The sequence below is a fragment of the Telopea speciosissima genome, chromosome 6 (assembly GCF_018873765.1).
Source record: "Telopea speciosissima isolate NSW1024214 ecotype Mountain lineage chromosome 6, Tspe_v1, whole genome shotgun sequence".
Classification (NCBI taxonomy): domain Eukaryota; kingdom Viridiplantae; phylum Streptophyta; class Magnoliopsida; order Proteales; family Proteaceae; genus Telopea; species Telopea speciosissima.
In genome coordinates this window covers 12,838,220-12,857,288 of record NC_057921.1, presented here as the reverse complement: position 1 = coordinate 12,857,288, position 19,069 = coordinate 12,838,220, and the positions used below count along the sequence as shown (strand labels likewise).

At 40.1% G+C, this 19,069-nt stretch overlaps 1 protein-coding gene across 5 annotated transcripts in view; it reads left to right on the top strand.

Annotated features, from left to right (window-relative positions):
* LOC122664318 (protein EXPORTIN 1A-like) overlaps nucleotides 1-19,069 on the top strand; it is a 100,771-nt gene that overhangs the window by 65,799 nt on the left and 15,903 nt on the right. For all 5 annotated transcript variants that reach the window (XR_006333325.1, XR_006333323.1, XR_006333324.1 and 2 more), the window contains 3 exons: nucleotides 724-789; nucleotides 1,305-1,403; nucleotides 1,520-1,600. Coding sequence is in view for 2 of the 5 variants with exons in the window: in XM_043860089.1 (XP_043716024.1) it covers nucleotides 724-789; nucleotides 1,305-1,403; nucleotides 1,520-1,600 (246 nt within the window). In the remaining 3 variants the exon portion in view is untranslated. The remainder of the gene's footprint in view (nucleotides 1-723; nucleotides 790-1,304; nucleotides 1,404-1,519; nucleotides 1,601-19,069) is intronic.

Genomic DNA, 19,069 nt, shown 5'->3' with positions numbered 1-19,069 from the left:
AAAAATGGATGAGGATGGCGTAGAATGATTTACCAAAGCAAAAAAAAAAAAAAAAAGAGGGATGGTGCACAATCACTTACATTGAAAGCCATATGCAGTTACAAATTTACCGTTATTATACAGTCAAGGGACATGAATATATGAGTTACGAGAAGATATGGCACTATATAGAATGGAGGGGTGGAACAGGATTTATGTAGCTAGTTCAAGTAGTTTAGACGTATTTCAACGAGTGAAGAAAGCATTATAAATGAGGCTATAAACATTAGGCTAGGAGGACTCTTTGAAAAAGAATTTGCCCCATATGCAAACATTATGATTATTCCTCAAATCATTTGGGTTGCTGTTCTTAATTTGCTGATTGAAAATGATTTAAAAAGCTTGACCTTTTGGAGAGAAATATGCAGTTCAACTGACTATCAGATTCTTTCTCCTTTATGAAATTCTTCCTGAACTTGGGCTAGCATGGATGATTTTTTATGCTGGTCCATGTCACTGTCGCACATATACAACCTTTTTTAAATCATGCTTTTTGGCTGATCACCTTCATGTTGCATGAGCAATTATTGATCTATTTCTTTCATGCATTTGTATTTTATTTTGTTGCAACTTCCTGGGTGTTTTCTCCCAGGCATGTATCAGCTTCTTCTTATGAAGATGGCTATGTGGCTGTATATGATTCATGATCACACTTTGTATACTGATGCCTTATTTCCCTTTCAGGATATGGCCTGTGACACATTTTTAAAGATTGTTCAGAAGTGCAAACGTAAATTTGTTATTGTACAGGTAACTTTTTCCCATTAATGTTCCAGGTTATAATACTGTAAATTGAGAAACAGTGGGGAGGTGCACCTTCTCTTTTTGGGGTCTGTCAAGCATCAATGATGTCTGAAAATATTATCACTTCATTTGAGAGTTTGGTTAGTATTACTTTATCCGTTGCACATTTCCTCTCCGTGTCCAGTTTTGAAATTTCGAGTGAAATTTGTCAAAGTTAGTGAGATATTTTTCTTTCCCTTAGCATCCAAATTGGTAAAAATTGCTGAAATTGCTGAAATTTTTTAACAAAACTTGTTGAACTTGGCAAATTTTTTCTGTTTCCCCAGGGTTCAAATCAGCTCACCAGTCGAAATTTTGAACATTCATTGACTATCTGTGTCAAATCGGAAGTACCATAGGACATTATATCTGATGGATAATTTTCCATTGTTCTTTATGATCCAAGGATTGTCTGTTTGTCCTGGGTTTGGAGTGTTATTATATGACTGTTTTTTCTGTGATTGCCCCTCTTCAATTTGCAGGTTGGGGAAAACGAACCATTTGTTTCTGAACTGTTGACAGGCCTTCCAGCCACTGTTGCAGATCTGGAGCCCCACCAGATCCATACATTTTATGAATCTGTATGTTGATAACAATTTTTTGCTCCAAGTAGCTAGGATTAGGCGTATATGTGCACATATGTGGACATGAAGTGTGGTAGCAATATGCTAATGATCACTTGCTGCCTGTCTTTCAGGTTGGTCAAATGATTCAAGCTGAATCCGATCCCCAAAAAAGGGATGAGTATTTGCAAAGGTTGATGGAACTTCCCAATCAGGTAGGTGTTTTGCCGTCATGGTCCTCTTTTTTTTTTTTCTTTTTTTTTTGTTTTGAATAACCACTTCATTGAAGAAGAAAATCAGAGCATCAAAGTTATAGTATAGAATTGTGGGAAAATGTGAGTGAATGGCTTGTGAATATGATGTTCACAACCCCTCTTATTTATAATAGATGGAAGAATGTTGCACAAGGACAATAATACCCCTATTACAGAAATAAAATTACAATACTCCCCCTCAAGTTGGTGCATAGATATCAAACATGCCCAACTTGCCAAGTATAAAACAAAAATTTTTGATAAGAATTCCTATAGTGAATATATCAGCTAACTGCTCACTACACTGAACAAAAGGTACACAAATATTTCCCCACTCCAGCTTTTCCTTAATGAAATGACGATCAATCTCAACATGTTGGACGGGATTCTGAGCAATGCTAGTGGCGGACTTACTGTCACAATAGTGACGCATGGGAAGATCAACTTGAACATGCAAGTCACAAGGAAGACCTTGGAGCCAAAGGAGTACACAAATTCCATGAGCAATGGCCCTGAATTCAGCTTCAACACTAGACCGGGCCACAACAGCTTGCTTTTTCCTCCTCCAAGTGACTAAGTTACCACCAACAAAAGTGCAATATCCGGAGGTAGATTGCTTGTCATCTAGACACCCTGCCCAATCGGCATCAGTAAAGGCTTCAACTTGGAGATGGTGATGAGGAGTAAAAAGAATCCCTTGCCAGGAGAGGACTTCAAATATCGCAAAATCCTATAGGCAGCCTCAAGATGGGAAGTATGGGGATCATGCATATACTAACTGACAACACTAACGACGAATGCAATATCTGGCCATGTATGGGATAAATATATCAAACTTCCCACCAACCTTTGATAACCACCTTTATCTACATGTTCTCCGTCCTTATTTTTCAGATGGGTATTTGGTTTCAAAGGTGTATTTGCTGGTTTACACCCTAACATGCCAGTGTCAGTCAATAGGTCCAAAGTGTATTTTCTTTGAGAGAAAGAAATACCTTGTGCTGAATGGGCAGCCTCTATCCCAAGAAAATATCGAAGTTTCCCCAAATACTTCTTGAGTTTGGTGATTTCCTCAGTATCACTGCCTGTAATTACTATATCATCAACATATACTATCAGAACAGTAGTGTGTTGCCTAACCTTCTTGACAAACTGCATTACTCTGTTTGTACCCAATAGACACCATGGCTCTATGGAAACACCCAAACCATGCTCTAGGTGATTGTTTTAAACCGTATAAAGCCTTCTTTGAATGACATACCTTCCCATGAGTTTTTGAAGTAGCAAAACCCGGAGGAATCTACATGTACACCTCTTCCTCTAAGTCTCTATGGAGGAAGGCATTCTTGACATCAAGTTGTTGAAGATCCTACCCAAGGTTAATAGCACACAAAATAATCACCCTTATAGTATTCATCTTTGCAACTGGGACGAAGGTCTCTTGGTAGCATGGTATAAAATCTCGCGATATTTCGGCGATATATCGCCACATTTCGTATATCTCGACATGTCCGAGATACGAAACACATCCGAAACCAAAAAATACAATATCTCGTCGATATATCGTGAGATATCAACGATATATCGTGGATCTCACGATATATCGCGAGATGTTGAAAAAGTGACAAATAGTGTCACACTAGGGCCCCTTTTATACCATATTTCGCAGCTCTTGGTCGATATTTCGATCGAGAGCTGCTGAAACTCTATTTTTCTCTCTTCTTCCTCATTTTTTGCTTTTCTTCCTCCCTTCCAAGCCTCATCCAAGCATTGTTGAAGCTCCTTGTCGTCGGGAAGACGTCGGAGGGTCATCTAAGCTCATCATCCAAGCCTATTTTCATTATTTAAGGTAAATTCTATTTCTCTAAAACTATTTTTTTTTAAACTACTTTGTACAAATGTTGTTGGATGTTGATGATATTAATACATGTTAGACACCGGAGGCCGATCTACAGCCTCACGGTGTCGAAATTTTTTTCCCATATGTATTTTTTCTTATTTTTTTTCTGGTTTTAAAAATTCATTTTCCTACAACTAAAATAGGAAATAATTAGGGGTAATATGACTTAGATAGTAATGAATTAAATATATGTTAGACACCAATGGCCGATCTACGGCTTCACAGTGTCGGATTTATTTTTCTGCTCTTAAATAATTCTTTTAATTTTCGAAAATTAAGAAAAATATATAAAAAATTAAAAAAACAGAAATAAATAAGGAAAAATATGAGTTTTAAGTTTAAAAAATAATGAAAAAATATGAAAGTTATTTCTATATGTTTTGAGATGCATTACATGTATATTATGTTTACTAATTTTTGGTTTTGTTGTGTTAGGTCAATACTTATATTAACATTATATATAAAAAATTGGTTTTAACTATGTGAAAAATATAAGGGTTAGGGGAAAAATATTAAATAACTATACAAGTGTATTAGTAATCTAAAAGTGTCAATTGAAGTGCATCTACATTAAGTTTTTAATTATTTGTGTTACTTACATTGCAAAACAAGTATCATTATGGCGGATCGTGATAGACAACGTGCGAAGGGCAAGCAAAAGGTGGGGAAAGTAGTCAACAAAGGGGCGGAGGGAACAAAGAGAACAGAGGGAACAAGAGAGACCACACCAAAGATAGGGGTGACATTGTATGGTTACATGGTACTCCCATTGATGGGGATAAGAGAAAATCTATTTGTAACTATTGTCACATGCAATTTATGGGAGGTGGGTCCAGTAGACTTAAACAACATCTGACTGGAGGATCTAAAGATGTTGTAGGTTGTCATATGGTCCCTACTGAAGTAGCCAGGGAGATTGGTGATAGTTTGAGGGGAAGAAAGAAGAGGAAGGCTGACAAGCAAAGGATAAGAGAACAACTTGAGGATATAGTGAGGAGTTCGATGGGAGGAGGAAGACGATACAATGATGATGATGATGATGATGATGACTCCTCTGATGATGATGACATTGCAGTACCTGATGACATACAAACAGCAGAGGAGGCTAAGGATTTTAGGCGGACTGTTTCAAGGAGTAGAGTAAGTTTTCAAGATGATCAGCAGAGACAAAGAGTAGGGGGTAGTGGAGGAGCTGGCAGTTCTGGAGGTCCTAGAACTTTGAATCCTTTTAAAAGATCACAAAGTGTGAGGGCAGCCCCAACACCTCTACCAGTACCACCATCAACATCTGATCCTAAATTGCATAAGAAGAAAGGAAGCAGTCAACCCAGAATCAAAGGAGTATGGAAGGGGATGAAGGGATTGGTTAAAGAATCAATAGCTAAGTGGATGCTATACCATACCATCCCAGCAAACACTGCACAAGACCCCCATTATGATACCATGATAGATACCATTGCAGAGGCTGGCCCAGGATTCAAGGGCCCTACCCCATATGAGGTAATGAATGTTTATCTACCTCAACAAAAGAGTGAGATTGATGAGTACATTAGTGAGATGAGGAATATGTGGGAGACATATGGGGTGACTATAATGGCAAATGGATGGATTGGGCCTACAAGAAAGTCCATCATCAATTTCATGGTTTATTGTGATGGGAGGACAATGTTCCTCAAATATGTGGATGCATCCAAAGAGATAAAGGATGCAAAATATATTTACAGATTGTTAAAGGAAGTAGTGGAAAAAGATGTGGGTATTGAGAATGTTGTCCAGATTGTAACGGACAATGGAAGTAACTTCAAGCTGGCCGGTGAGAAGATGATGAACAATAGTAAGTACCGGCTCTTCTGGACTCCTTGTGCAGCCCATTGCATTGACTTAATGCTAAAAGATATGGGAAAATTAAAGTTGGTGAAGACTGTGGTTGAAAGTGCAAGACAAGTCACCAACTTTGTATACAACCACTCCTATGCACTCAATCTATTGAGGGAAAAATGTGGGGGTGACTTGGTTAGGCCTGTCATTACAAGATTTGCCACCAACTACATTGCCCTCAAAAGCATTGAGACAAAGAAGGCCGGGCTGAGAAGCATGTTTGCTTCTGAGGAGTGGTTTGAATGGAAGGGTTCCAAGACTGCAAATGGGAGGGAAGCACAAGCAACGATGTCATCTGAGGACTTCTGGACCAAACTAAACAAAGTGGTGAAAGTTTTAGAGCCGTAGTTAAAGTTCTACATGTTCTTGACTCCGCTCAAGGGCCCAACCATGCCAGTCCTATATCTTTCATAGACTTGATGAAAGATAGTGTCTATAGTGTGGCTCCTCGCAGATAGCAAACACTTCTTAGATATCATAAATGCTCATTGGGAGAATCAATTTATGCATCCACCTGCATAAGGTCAGTGAGTAAATTTGTTTTATGTTTACTAATTCATAGTATTATTATTTACTAATTACCTATGCATTTGACAATACCTCTATCCTATATGTCATATTTCAGCATACTACTTGAACCCTAAGTATCAATATAACAATAGGCTTGGGTTGGAAACTCAACTTATTGATCTTTGTGAAACAAGTAGTGAAGAAGTTGGAGCCGGATGGTACACTCCAAGCAATTTGCAACAATGAGGTGAGTTCATTTGGAAACTCAACTTATTGATGCTTTCAAATAAGTAGTGAAGAAGTACTTACTAATTTTCCACATGGGTGTAGATCAAGGTATTTAGGGATGCATTGGGAAGTTTTGAACCGAGGCTGCGATCTGAGCGGAGCGCGTGGTGAATCTTGGTAATTCTTTTAAGTTTTAAATTACATATGTATTGAAATTTGAAAGTTGAAAGTTGAAACAACATTTGATACAAGTCTTTTTTGTTGTAAACTTGTAATGCAATTGAATGGTGGGTGTTGTATGGGAATCGGTGAAAACTTAAGAAGAATAGCAATTAAAGTCCTTGCCCAAACATGTTCGCATCCGGTTGTGAGAGGAACTGGAGTACCTTTGCACTCATCCACTCCAAGAGGCGCAACAGTTGGGGTCTCAACGTTTATCCGACATACGGTGAATGTGCACTACAACTTGAGGCTAAAACGCAATACATACGCATGGGACATGAGGGACAGAGGGGCACCATTGATCTAGTGACATCTTTCAAGTTGACTTCGACGATGAGGACCCTATTGTGGATTAGGTGAGGATAGAGGTGAGCCAGTGTTGGATGAGGAGGGAGGTAGGCCCGACCCCATGATAGCTTCTGAGATTGGTGCTGATGTGGACGAGTATATGGCTGACGAAGGTCAGATACATGCAAGGGAAGCCTCACCCATACCATTCCAGCCCACTGGTGGCAATGTTGCTGATGATGAAGACTGGTCTAAGTCCTCAAATGATGATGATGGTGATGATGGTGATGCTGGTGGTGGTGATGGTGATGCTGGTGGTGGTGAAGAATTTGACGGCATGCGAGAGCGTTATGTGGTAGGCCAGGAGGCCCAGGATACGGCACCTGTAGAGCCACTCCGATTCACTGGAGAGACAGTTTGATCATGCCACACAAGATACGGACCATGGAGCACGTGCCCCCACACCCCCACCCTCGAGAGGCCCCCTACATACATACAACAGGAAGCGTAGGGGTTGTCAAACACAGTTGCAACCTGATCACATGGACATTGATAACCTATCTAGCTCTGTTGGTGGTTTGAGTATGGGTGATAGGGAGGGAGGACCGACTGGACATTGGCGTGCCCCATCTTTTGACGCACATACCACTCCATTGGCATCGGATTATGGTGCATCACAACCTTACGGTGGATATGGATATGGATCATCATCATATGGGCAGTTTAGTGGGGTAGGGGACTATGACTACCAGTCCCAGTCTCAGGGACATACTGGATCATCTTTTGTAGATAACATCTTTGCATACCCTAGCGGACCTAGCTACCAACCTCACCAGCCATACATGCAGCCAATGCCATCGCCTCTTGCGCCGGCGCCAACATCATATCACAGTGGATCATCTTCTTCACTGACTGGATCGATTGGTAACCCTAGTTTATATCCTAGGATAGGTTATCTACAGTATGTTGATGATTCCATTTATGTGACACTTGTGGATGACTACACTCGTTTCTTCTCCGATTCTATACCGTGGTCCACATATGTCCTTCAAACAGAGAGCAATGGACGTCGACTCCAGCGAGGCATGAGTGGGATTGATCCAGGGAGGCACAACAACTACTATTAGCAGTTTAGCACTTGTAATTTGTAACTTAAGTTGTGATTTCATTGATCTATGAACTTGTGAGTTGTGACTTGCGAGTTGCGAGTCTTGTGACTTACTAACTTTGACACTTAGTGTATTGCCTTTAAGGCTTTAAGCGAGTTATTGAATATTATGGAGTTTATGAGAATCATGGTACTCATCAATGTGTATTGGCTTTAACTTGATATGTGATGAAGTTAAATACTATTATTAAATATTAACTGCCTAATCTATGTGTATTTAACTATTTATATATTAGGGTCGGCGACCGTATGTCAATCAAGGGTGCAAGCCCAAAACACCAATTTGAATTCACATTTTTACAATTTTATGGTTTAAATGTGTTTATTAAGCTTAAATAAGGCTGTCCATGAAGTTTCAGGCCTAGATATGGCCAAATACCCCCCGAGATGGACCCCCGAAATATTGCAGAAAAAATGCAATATTTCGGTCATATTTCGCGATATCTCGGATATTTCGGATATCTCGGTAGGCCCGAGATACCGATATATCGCGAGATATAGTACTATGCTTGATAGTCGATCCCATAAGTCTGGGTTAAACCCTTGGCAAGCAATCTAGCCTTGTATCTTTCAACCGATCCATCAACATTTTATTTCACAGTAAAAACCCACTTGCATCCTACAGGTTTCTTCCCAGGTGGAAGAGAAACCAATTACCAAGTCTGATTGTTTTCTCAGGGTCTTCATTTCTTCATTCATGGATTCTTTCCACTTTGGCTGAGCTATCACATCCTGCCAGTTGTTAGGAATAGAAACAGAGGCTAAAGAAGAAACAAAGGTATAAAAGGAAGGGGAGAGAGAATTGTATGACACAACATTAGAAATGGGATGTTGGGTACACATTCTCTTTGGTTTACGGATTGCAATAGGAAGATCAAGACTAGAATTAGAAAGGCTTACCAAAAGGAGGAACTAAATCCGGCTCTTCCAATTGAGGTTGTTCAATAGTGGTGGTCTTTTTATGCCAGACTCTGCGAGGCCCCCTAGCAAAAATTTGCAAAGTTCTCTCCCTCTGGATTGTATTTTGCTGCTCCTGTTCTTGCCCTGTTATACCATCCTCAAGTTCAATGGATGTATCTTCGATTACAGGAGTATACACATCCAGTGGGGCAATCAATTCCTCTTCATTAAGAGACTCCCTCTGAAGAGGACTAGGAGTAGGAAAATAAGCTTCAGATTCTCGAAAGATAGCATCCATGGTGATCAATAGCCTGCGGGTAGGGGGATGATAATATTTATAGCCCTTTTGAGTGGCAAAATATCCCAAGAAAATACAACGAAGACTCTTTGGATCAAACTTTCCATGGACATGGTGATTATGTGCAAAAACCACACACCCAAAAACTTTCGGGGGAACAATAAAGGAAGAAGAACCTAAAAGAACATCAAGAGGGCAGCGGGCATGAAGGACCCGAGTGGGAAGGTGATTAATGAGATAAGTAGCAGATAGGAGTATAGGACAGCATCACCCCAAAAATGAGGAGGAACAACCATAGTAAACATAAGTGACCCTGCAACCTCCAAGAGGTGACAGTTCTTCCGTTCAGCAATACCATTCTGGGCAGGATTTATCAACACAGGAAGTTTGGTGAATAATCCCATGAGAGGAGAGATATGTCTGAAATGAAGAGTCCATATATTCTATGGCATTATCAGTATGCAAAATTTTCATATGGGCATGAAATTGAGTTTCAATCATTTTATGAAATAATTGAAAACAAGAAAAAACATCACTTTTTGGTGCATAAGGTAAACCTGGGTGGTGTGACTAAAACAATCTATAAATGTAACAAACCATCAAAACCCAGAAGATGAAACACAACAGGCAGGGCCCCACACATCAGAATAAATCCAATTGAAAGGATGCAAACTTCTATTATTAGAAATGGGATAAACTGCACGTGTTTGCTTGGCAAAAATGCAAGCATCACAAGAAAGAGTTGATGAATTACAACTTTTAACTAAACCAGTAAATAAAGTAGCTAAAAAATTTAAAAGAGGATGAGCAAGCTGACGGTGCCACCGATGGAGTTCGGCCAAAGCAGAATCAAAAGTCTAGGAAGTTAGAGCAGAAGCAAGTGGTGAAAAATGCAAAAATTGTGAAGATGAACCTGCCATGTGATCTGTAGCATCCGAGTCAATAACCCAAGAATTGGGCATGATTGAGGTAAAATGACCACTAGAAATACCTGATGTGGAAGAAGATGAAGGTACGGCAAGAGAAGGTCCTGGCAGCGATGTAGCCGAAGGAGTGGAATTACCACTAGAAGTGTCCAGGCATGTCATAAGCTGATGCAAGTGCTTATTAAATTCTTCCTGGGAAAGGGGCTGATCAGCAGTGTTTTCTTCAGAGGAAGATTGGTGTGCCCTGGAAGTAGAACAGTCTTGACCACGGCCTCTAGTGTCAACAGGGTGCCCATGAAGTTTCCAACATCGGTCCCTAGTATGGCATTCCTTGCCACAAAAATCACATTTCAAGGGAGGGCGATCAGTAGTGGGCCGATCACTGACAGGGCGAGAAGAAATCCCATGAGAAGGCTGTTGGGGGCCACTAAATAAAGCTGAGCGATCTTGTGGAGCAGGATTAACCATGACAGTACAACGCCCTTCCTCAGATTGAACAATAGTGTATGCCTGTCCCAGAGTTGGGAAAGGCCTCCCTATTCAAAACATGCATCCGGATATGGTCATACTCCATATTGAGATCAGCAAGAAAATCAAACAAACACAGGCCTTCTTCCTACTTCTTGAAGGCAAAAGCATCCTCATCACAGACAGCAGCAAATGGCCCATAAAAATCAAGTTGTTGCCACTTACCTCTCAATTTGGAGTAATACTGTGAAAGAGAGAGTTCTTGTTGTTTAGTGGAATGAATCTTCTGACGAAGCTCATAAAATTGGGCAGTGTTACCCACTTTAGAGTATGTATCCTTGGCAGCATTGTCAAGGAGAAGGTATCCATTAGCAATCTCGGGATCCATAGAATTAATAAGATATGACATCACACAGAAATTGGATGTCATCCATTTGTCTTGGGAAGCACTAGCCTCAACAGGCATCATAATTGTTCCTGTAATGTACCCAGAGAGACTACGGGAACCAATGGCTAGAAAGCAAGAGTGTGACCATATGAGATAATTTGTCTCGTTCAATCTAATAGGGCTAGTAGGGAGAAATTCACAAGATGATGTTGGTGAATAATAAGATGCCCACAAAACAACTCAAGAATCCCAAGAGAGCATCAACCAAGTAAAATCCCTGGTAAAGGATTTAATACATACCAATCACCAAAAAAGGACCCTTGATCATAGTTTTCAAGGCATTGCCTAGGGGACGCCTAGGCATCCAAGCACCTGGACCTCGCCTTGATTTTTTGTGTTGGCTTGGTCGCCTAGGCGACGGCTTGTCGCCTTGTTTTTTAACCCCCTCGACTGCCTTGATTTACCTAGGCGCCTTAACAACTATGCCCTTGATGGGAGTCAACTCACCACCAAGGGTAGAAGGAGGCATAGTTCGAGAACTCGCGAGATCTCGCCGAGTTTCTCGGTTTTTGGAAAAGCTGAGACGAGACTGCCTGCGAGTCTCAAAAGTGCAATATCTCGGCGAGATCTTGGACCTCGGTTTCGACCTATATTTTTAACCCACCAACCACTTAAATACCTTACCTAACTCGACAAAACTTGACATATCTCGGCGAGATCTCGGATCTCGGGTCCAGATCTCGGGTTGACCCAAAGTTGAGGCTTCGAGTTGGAAAAAAAAAATGCACCAACTCGGCGAGATCTTGGGGTGAGACGACTCATCTTGGTTTTTCCAAGAGCCAAGTTGGTATCGAGACCCGAGTTTTAGTTCCTTGGAAGGAGGCCGGCAGTAGGTAGAAGCGGCAACGGCAAAATAGGCTGGCAGAAATTGCCAACGGAAAGGCTAGCAGAGACAGGAGACGCTAGTAGGTGATGCCGGCGATTGTGCCGAAGGCGGCAGGTGATGCTGATGGAGGCGGAAGGCGGTGCTGGCTGGTGGTGCTTGCAGCTAGAAGATAGAAGCCGCGAGGGAGAGAGAGAGAGGCGGAGGCGGAGAGATCAAGAGGGGTTTCTAGGGTTCCGTGCACATCACTAGGGTTGGAATCCCGAAGTGAATCCCAGCTCTGATACCATGTGGGAAAACGTGAGTGAATGGCTTGTGAATATGATGTTCACAGCCCCTCTTATTTATAATAGATGGAAGAATGTTCCGGAATGAGTACAAGGACAATAATACCCCTATTACAGAAATACTACTCTTGAACCCAAATTACAACAAGAATAAACCCCTTTTTTGAGAACTGAGAGAATATTACTTCAACCCCTTTTTCTCCAAGAACAAAAAATCATATCCACTAAAAAGTGACGCATCAGACACAAGTGTATCAAAGATCTGTTGTCGACTGCTAAAACAATACCAACCCTAATTTAAACCCTGCAATTGTTAGAGAATCCCAACATCCCCCCAGCCTAAGAACACTAATTTCTTACATACGGAGATTGTCTACAAGGTATATATTACAATAAAAACAGTATGTCACAGCCTAAGAATCCCTAGTTGGGACTACTTAATAGGGTAATTGCCCACATACAGAGGTTGTCTATTAACACCATACCTTAGTTGTCAAGGCGTCCGAGCTCTTTCTTAGGTCTAAGGCGACAACATGCCTTGTCGACACTCCACAAGTTTATGTTGATTTATGTTTATTGTTTTGTTGTTTGATGAATGTGTTTATATTATTTCCTATGCTTTGTTCATTATATTGTGGTTTTTCATATTAGGTCATTACTAGCATAATTATTTCACATTGCATTGATATGATCTCTATGTTGCATGTAGGCATAATTATATAAAATTGCCATTATTATATTACATATTGTGAGCAACCGACTAAGAGACACGGCACCCCTCCAACGCCTTGGGTTGCCTAGTTGCTGTGACAACTATGCACCGCACACCCCTAGCAAGCTTGACTGCAAGAAAATTGCCTTGTCTCTTCCTCCACCAAAATGAAAACAACTTTCAACTTTCTCCTGTTGCCAAGTGATAAACCCAAAATTACACAAAACCAATCGTGAGCCGCCACGTGTTCTGGCACTAGAAGGAAGGCTACCCAAGCCCAGTCACTTCAAGTACTCCACCCTGGCCCCGAAGGAGAAGGACCAACAAGGTCACTCAAGGTTCAAGACCAAGTACTACATGCAAGCTACTGGCATCATCGCCGAGATATACTTCACCTCACCACTTGACGGGTACCATCCATAAGAGGCACAACCTCAGCTGGACTCATGCACTGAGGATCTTATCCAACATACAAGGGCGCATGCATGTCTATCTACCGAGAACATCTTTCCTACTGGGACTCAACCTCTCATGGGGGAGCAACCGACTAAGTGATAAATCCTACTAACGAGGAACACTTATCTACTATGAGGACTACTCATCACGAACTGGGATCTCCACACCGCCATACTTCACTATAAATTCCGAGGTACTCTACCCCATCAACCCATCTTGAATTCCAACTATTCATCTGTTGCTCAGAGAGATCTAACTTAGGCATCGAGTCCTAGGCCGGAACCACACCGGTTCTCCCTTGTCCCTGACGTCCTTTTGCAGGTTGTGGCACCCGAAGGACCACCCGGCGATTTCTTGACGCAACACCAAGCTTCATCGAATTTTAGCTGCTCCCATTCAGGTGCTATTGATCTAGACCATCTTGTTGTCGTCCACTTTTAAGTTTTAACCTTGTCCAAACATACACTGTCCACGGTCCTATGAACTATGATTTCTTGTTTGTGAACACCTGAACCTAAAGCTTACTTCCATTTACAGCGACGAGCTGAATTTGTCTATAGTCCATTCAATAGAGACCAGATTAAAGAAAGACTACTAAATGGAAGGAGCTACAATACTAATAGGGGATGAGGACATTAAGGGGAGGTGCTTTACAACGACGAGCTGATTTTGTCTATAGCCCATTCAACAGAGACCAGATTAAAGAAAAACTACTAAATGGAAGGAGCTACAATACTAATAAGGGATGAGGACATTAAGGAGAGATGGTACGATTATTTCTACAACCTACTAAATGAAGATACTTCGAGTAATAGTGTCCTAGAAGACTACATTACCCATCAAGACACCACATAGATAAATACGAAAAATTAGGGTATATGAAGTAAAAGAAGCTTTAAGGAGGATGAAAAAAGTAGGCAAGGACCAAGGCCTAGATGTGGTCCTAATAGAAGTGTGGGTTATCTTGGCTAATCAAGTTGTATAATTAGATTATTGTTAACAGATTTAGAATTAGAGTCAGGTTTGGATGATTAATGATCACCCCAAGCTCTTTATTTTTATTATGGAAATAGAGGACAGAATTACAAGTAAGCAATGTGGGACTAAAACCCACATAACAGAAACATATTAGAAACAAGAATATGTCCATAATACCCATACGATTCTAACACTCCCCATCAAGTTATTGTGAAGCTTCAAATATCGCAACAAAGGTGGTGTTGATATCGATCAGATTTATTTAACCATGGAATGAGGTGAGAAAGGGCAGCAGCTGGATCTATGGATCACCTCATCAGTGCTGCCCTATCGAAGAATAGAAAACAAAAGAAGAAAAGAGAGAAGAGAAGAGGAGATCGAGGGAGAGAGAGAAAGAGAAGAGAAAGAAGAAGCTGAAATTAGAAGGTAGGGGACCCTAATTCGAAACCTGCTCTGATACCATGTTAACAGATTTAGAATTAGAGTAAGGCTTGGATGATTAATGATCACCCCAATCTCTTTATTTATATTATGAAAATAGAGGACACAATTACAAGTAAGCAATGTGGGACTAAAACCCACATAATAGAAACAAGAATATGTCCAGAATACCCCTACAGTTCTAACAATTATGAACACTAGGAAAAAGCCAGATGAATTGAAGAGAAGCATTGTGGTTCTTATTTACAAAAATAAAGGTGATATTCAAAATTGCAATAACTAATAGGGCATAAACTAATGTCATGCTATGAAATTATTGGAGAGGGTTAATTGAAACCCTCCTAAGACAAGAAACTACTATTGTGGAGAACCAATTTGGTTTTATGCCAGGACCAAGGTTCTAAAACTCTGTCTCGACTAGGTCGAGTTTTCCGAGATCTTGGCGAGACAATGTATTTTTGTTTTTTTTTTATGTTTCGGTGGGCATATGGCCATAGTTGGCTCCGAAACTCTAAGGTAAGCTTGTTTTAGGCTTAATAAACATATTTAAAGGTTCAAATTGTAAAAAAAAAAATATTAAAACCCACCCAATTTGGTGTTTTGGATTTGCACCTTTGGTTGGCAGTAAAAGGCCGAACCCTTCATGTAATATTGCCTATTCTACACATTGTTTGAATGATATGAGACATAATTGGCAAGTATAACAAGTAAATTATGCACATAATATTGAATAATTATTTAAGAAATAGTTAGTCTTAAAGTTTCTACTACAAACCACAAGATACAATGAAGTGTTCACAATGCATATTACACATACACCCAACCTAAGTACAATAAATAATACATAAGTCATAGACAGTCATAGACACCTTACTACCCTAGTTTTCTATGTCTTAACTCTCAAGTCCTAACAATACAATACTACGACTCTATGAGTACTGAGGAGGTCGAGATTCTCGAAATATTCAAGATTTCACTGAGATTTGTCCGAGATTCTCAAAATATTCGAACCTCGGTCGAGTTTTTCGAGTTTTTACATTTTTTTGTTTTGTATAATAACTCGTCTCTAGAAGCTAGAGTTTTCCGAGATCTCGGCGAGAATTTAAACTATTGCCAGGATGATCCACTACATAAGTTATTTACTTAGGTGACTCATGGAAAGATTTAGAGGTTGCAAGACAGATCTCCATATGGTCTTTATTGATCTAGAAAGCTTATGCCACAGTCTCTAGAGAGTTAATTTGGAAAGTACTAGAGAAAAATGTTTCAAGTAAATATGTGGACAGAATTAAAGATATGTATGATGGTGTGGTGACTATTGCAAGAACTGTGGGTGGGGGAGTTCAAGGTAATGAATTTCCAATTACAATTGGGTTACATTAAGGATACACTTTAATCCCTTATTTGAGTGCTTATCATGGGTAATTTAACCGAAGGCATTCAAGTTGAGGTTCCTTGGTGTATGCTTTTTGTTGATGATATTGTTTTGGTGGACGAGACAACAACAGGGATTAACGCCAAGTTGGAGTTATGGGGATTGTTAAGAGATATGTAACACGATAGGGGGAGTCCCCCTATCGTGGTTTCCTTTATTAGTTTATGTCTGTAGTTGTTAGTTTCCTAGTCTAAGTAAGTTTCTTGTTTTAGGCTTTAGGCTTTAGGCTTAATTAGGTAAGAGTTACATTCCTTTTGTAATTCTGTTTTGGCTTAATATAAATATACGTTGGTTGGTACAATAGAACACATTCTATCGCACAGCCCTTTTCTCCCATTGTTCTCTCTTATTCTCCATCCCGTTCTCTCTTCTCTCTCTCTCTTTACCAGGCACTAGTTACAGGTTCTGGGATTCTTTACATGGTATCAGAGCAGTAACCAATACTTGGTTCTCTTCGTGATTGCCGTTTTGAGAGTCGTCTAGGATTTCCACTTTGAAGAAGGCAACCCTAGTTCATAGAAGAAAAAGAACTAGGGCTTTGTATGCTGATGTTGCTGATCAATCCATGTTGATCGAAGTTTATTGATGGTGTAATTTGAAAACCTGCCTTGTCGATTTGTTTGATGATGAGTGGCCGTTGGTTCCCCTTGATTATACCTGAATCGATTCCTCTTGGCGTGCTACTATCGGTCGTATGTTGTTTTATTTATTTGCCGCTATTTTTTGTCATTGTCGTAGGCGTTTACTTGGAACAAGTGTTCTTGATGGTTCTCGAAGATTTATTTTTTTAGTTGGTTACCTTTGCTGCAATTTGATGCAATCAATTGCTGGTGATTTCCTGGTCCAAGAAAGTTGCTTTTGGCATGTGTGTTTGCTGTTAATAAATTCCTTGATGATTGGTTTTTCGATTGATCGATCGATTGAAGATAAGAAGATTTATATACTGCTGGTTTTCTTGGTTGTCAAACCCTAGTCGATTGCTGTTAGAGCTTTCTTGTTGCTGAAACCCTTTGTGTGTTCGATTATTGCTACCGCTGCTATGGTTTCTGATATTTCCTGGTTCGAAGGTATGGTCGATGGGGTCGATGACTGCTCCTGCTTTTTGCTGTTCTAGGTATCAATTTGCACTTGTTGAAGATAGTCACCTCTTGATTATGCTTGCTGATCTCTTACTGGTTGCATGAAGAGGAGATCCGATATTTCAGAATGGGTTTCCTTTTACGAGTTGGTATCGATTTGAACTACCAGAGCCTTCTGAAGTGATATTGGTATGATCGATTCCCAGGTTTCACCTCTGGTTCAAGCTGAAGATGGGAGACCACTGCAATTCTTCGATTTTTAGGTTTTCTATTACAAATGGGTTTCTTTTTGTGTTGGTTTTCCTGCCATTTGTTTGCTTTGCTGGTTGCGGGACTGTCAAGGAGAAGAAGACAGTCACATTACCTTCTTGTCCCATTATGTCCATATCTTGTTTAAAGTTAGTTTTCCTCTTTAGCCCCTCACTTCTTTATTTATCTCCTTATGTCCATATTTTGCCATGCCTTCCTTGTCCCCCATCTCTAAATACTAATTCCCTCTATGCCCTTTGCTTTTATATATCATTTGACCCTCTCCACTATTTGGTTAATTACAGATATGCCATTCCTTTTTTTTCAATTGTGAGTTATTTACCATTCTGCCAAGAGCCACTTGAAAATTCTGGTTAATTACCAGATTGCCATTACTTCCTTGTATTTGTGTTTTACCTCTCCTGGGTGGATCAATAGTTGGGTTTTAAGATTGGGATTACATTGGGATTGATAGATTAATTACAAATTTGCCATTATCTTGCTTTGGTGGACCCTAGATCGCAATAGTTTGGGATTTTAGTTGCTATCATGAGGGGGAGATTATTTGTTACCGTGTGGAGTGTGATTGAAGCTTAGTTTATTGGGATCTTATTTGCTGGTGCTCTTGCTTATGAGATTTGTTGCGATGTCCGTCCTTTGAGATGTTAATCATTGGTCGTTATTTGTTAACGTGTAATGCTACACGTGAGGGGGAAATTGAAGATGTCTACTGAAAGCAATTTTATCCGAGACCTTTTTTTTTCTTGTTTGGGACTCTATTTGTTGGAGTGCCTTCCTCGAGATGGACTTTTGTGTAGCCACTGGAGCTGCACCTTTATGGGATTTTGTGTAACCATTGGAGTTGTACTTTTATTTGTCTTTGTTTGAGCAAGTTACTACTTGCATTTTGTTTTGCCTTCATTGGGAAGGACGTTTGATGTGGTCGTTGGATGCTGCATTTTGTTGACTTCCTTGGGAAGAGCTTTTGGTGTTGACGTGTTGTCGTTTGGAGTTGTTTGGACTGCTATTGTTGATGGATTTATTGATTGGAGTGCTGCTTTGAGCTCGCTGGCGTCTATCACTACATATGTTCAAGACTGGTGCTACCTTTCATTTTTGATCTTGTAGGTCCAAGTTGGAGCTTTCTTCTGATATGTGTATACTCCAGCTTGAGGGGAGTGTTAAGAGATATGTAACACGATAGGGGGAGTCCCCCGATTGTGGTTTCCTTTATTAGTTTATGTCTTTAGTTGTTAGTTTCCTAGTCTAAGTAAGTTGCTTGTTTTAGCCTTTAGGCTTAATTAGGTAAGAGTTATATTCCTTTTGTAATTCTGTTTTGGCTTGATACAATATACGTTGGTTGGTATGATATAGCACACATTCTATCGCACAGCCCTTTTCTCCCATTGTTCTCTCTTCTTCTCCATTACCCGTTCTCTATTTTCTCTCTCTCTCTTTGCCAGGCATTGGTTACGGTTTCAGGGATTCTTTACAGGGATCAACCTTGGAATCAAAAGGTTTTAAGACAAGTAGAACGAAGACAGAGTATATGGTGTGTGACTTTAGTTACACTAGGACGGATAATGAGGTGATAAAAACTGATGAGAGAGAGAGATTCCGCAAAGTGATTATTTTAAGTATGTGGGCTCAATTAATGAAGGAGATATAGAGGATGATGTTTCACAAAGAATTAAAATAGGATGAATGTAGTGGAGAGGTGCATTTGGATTGTGTGA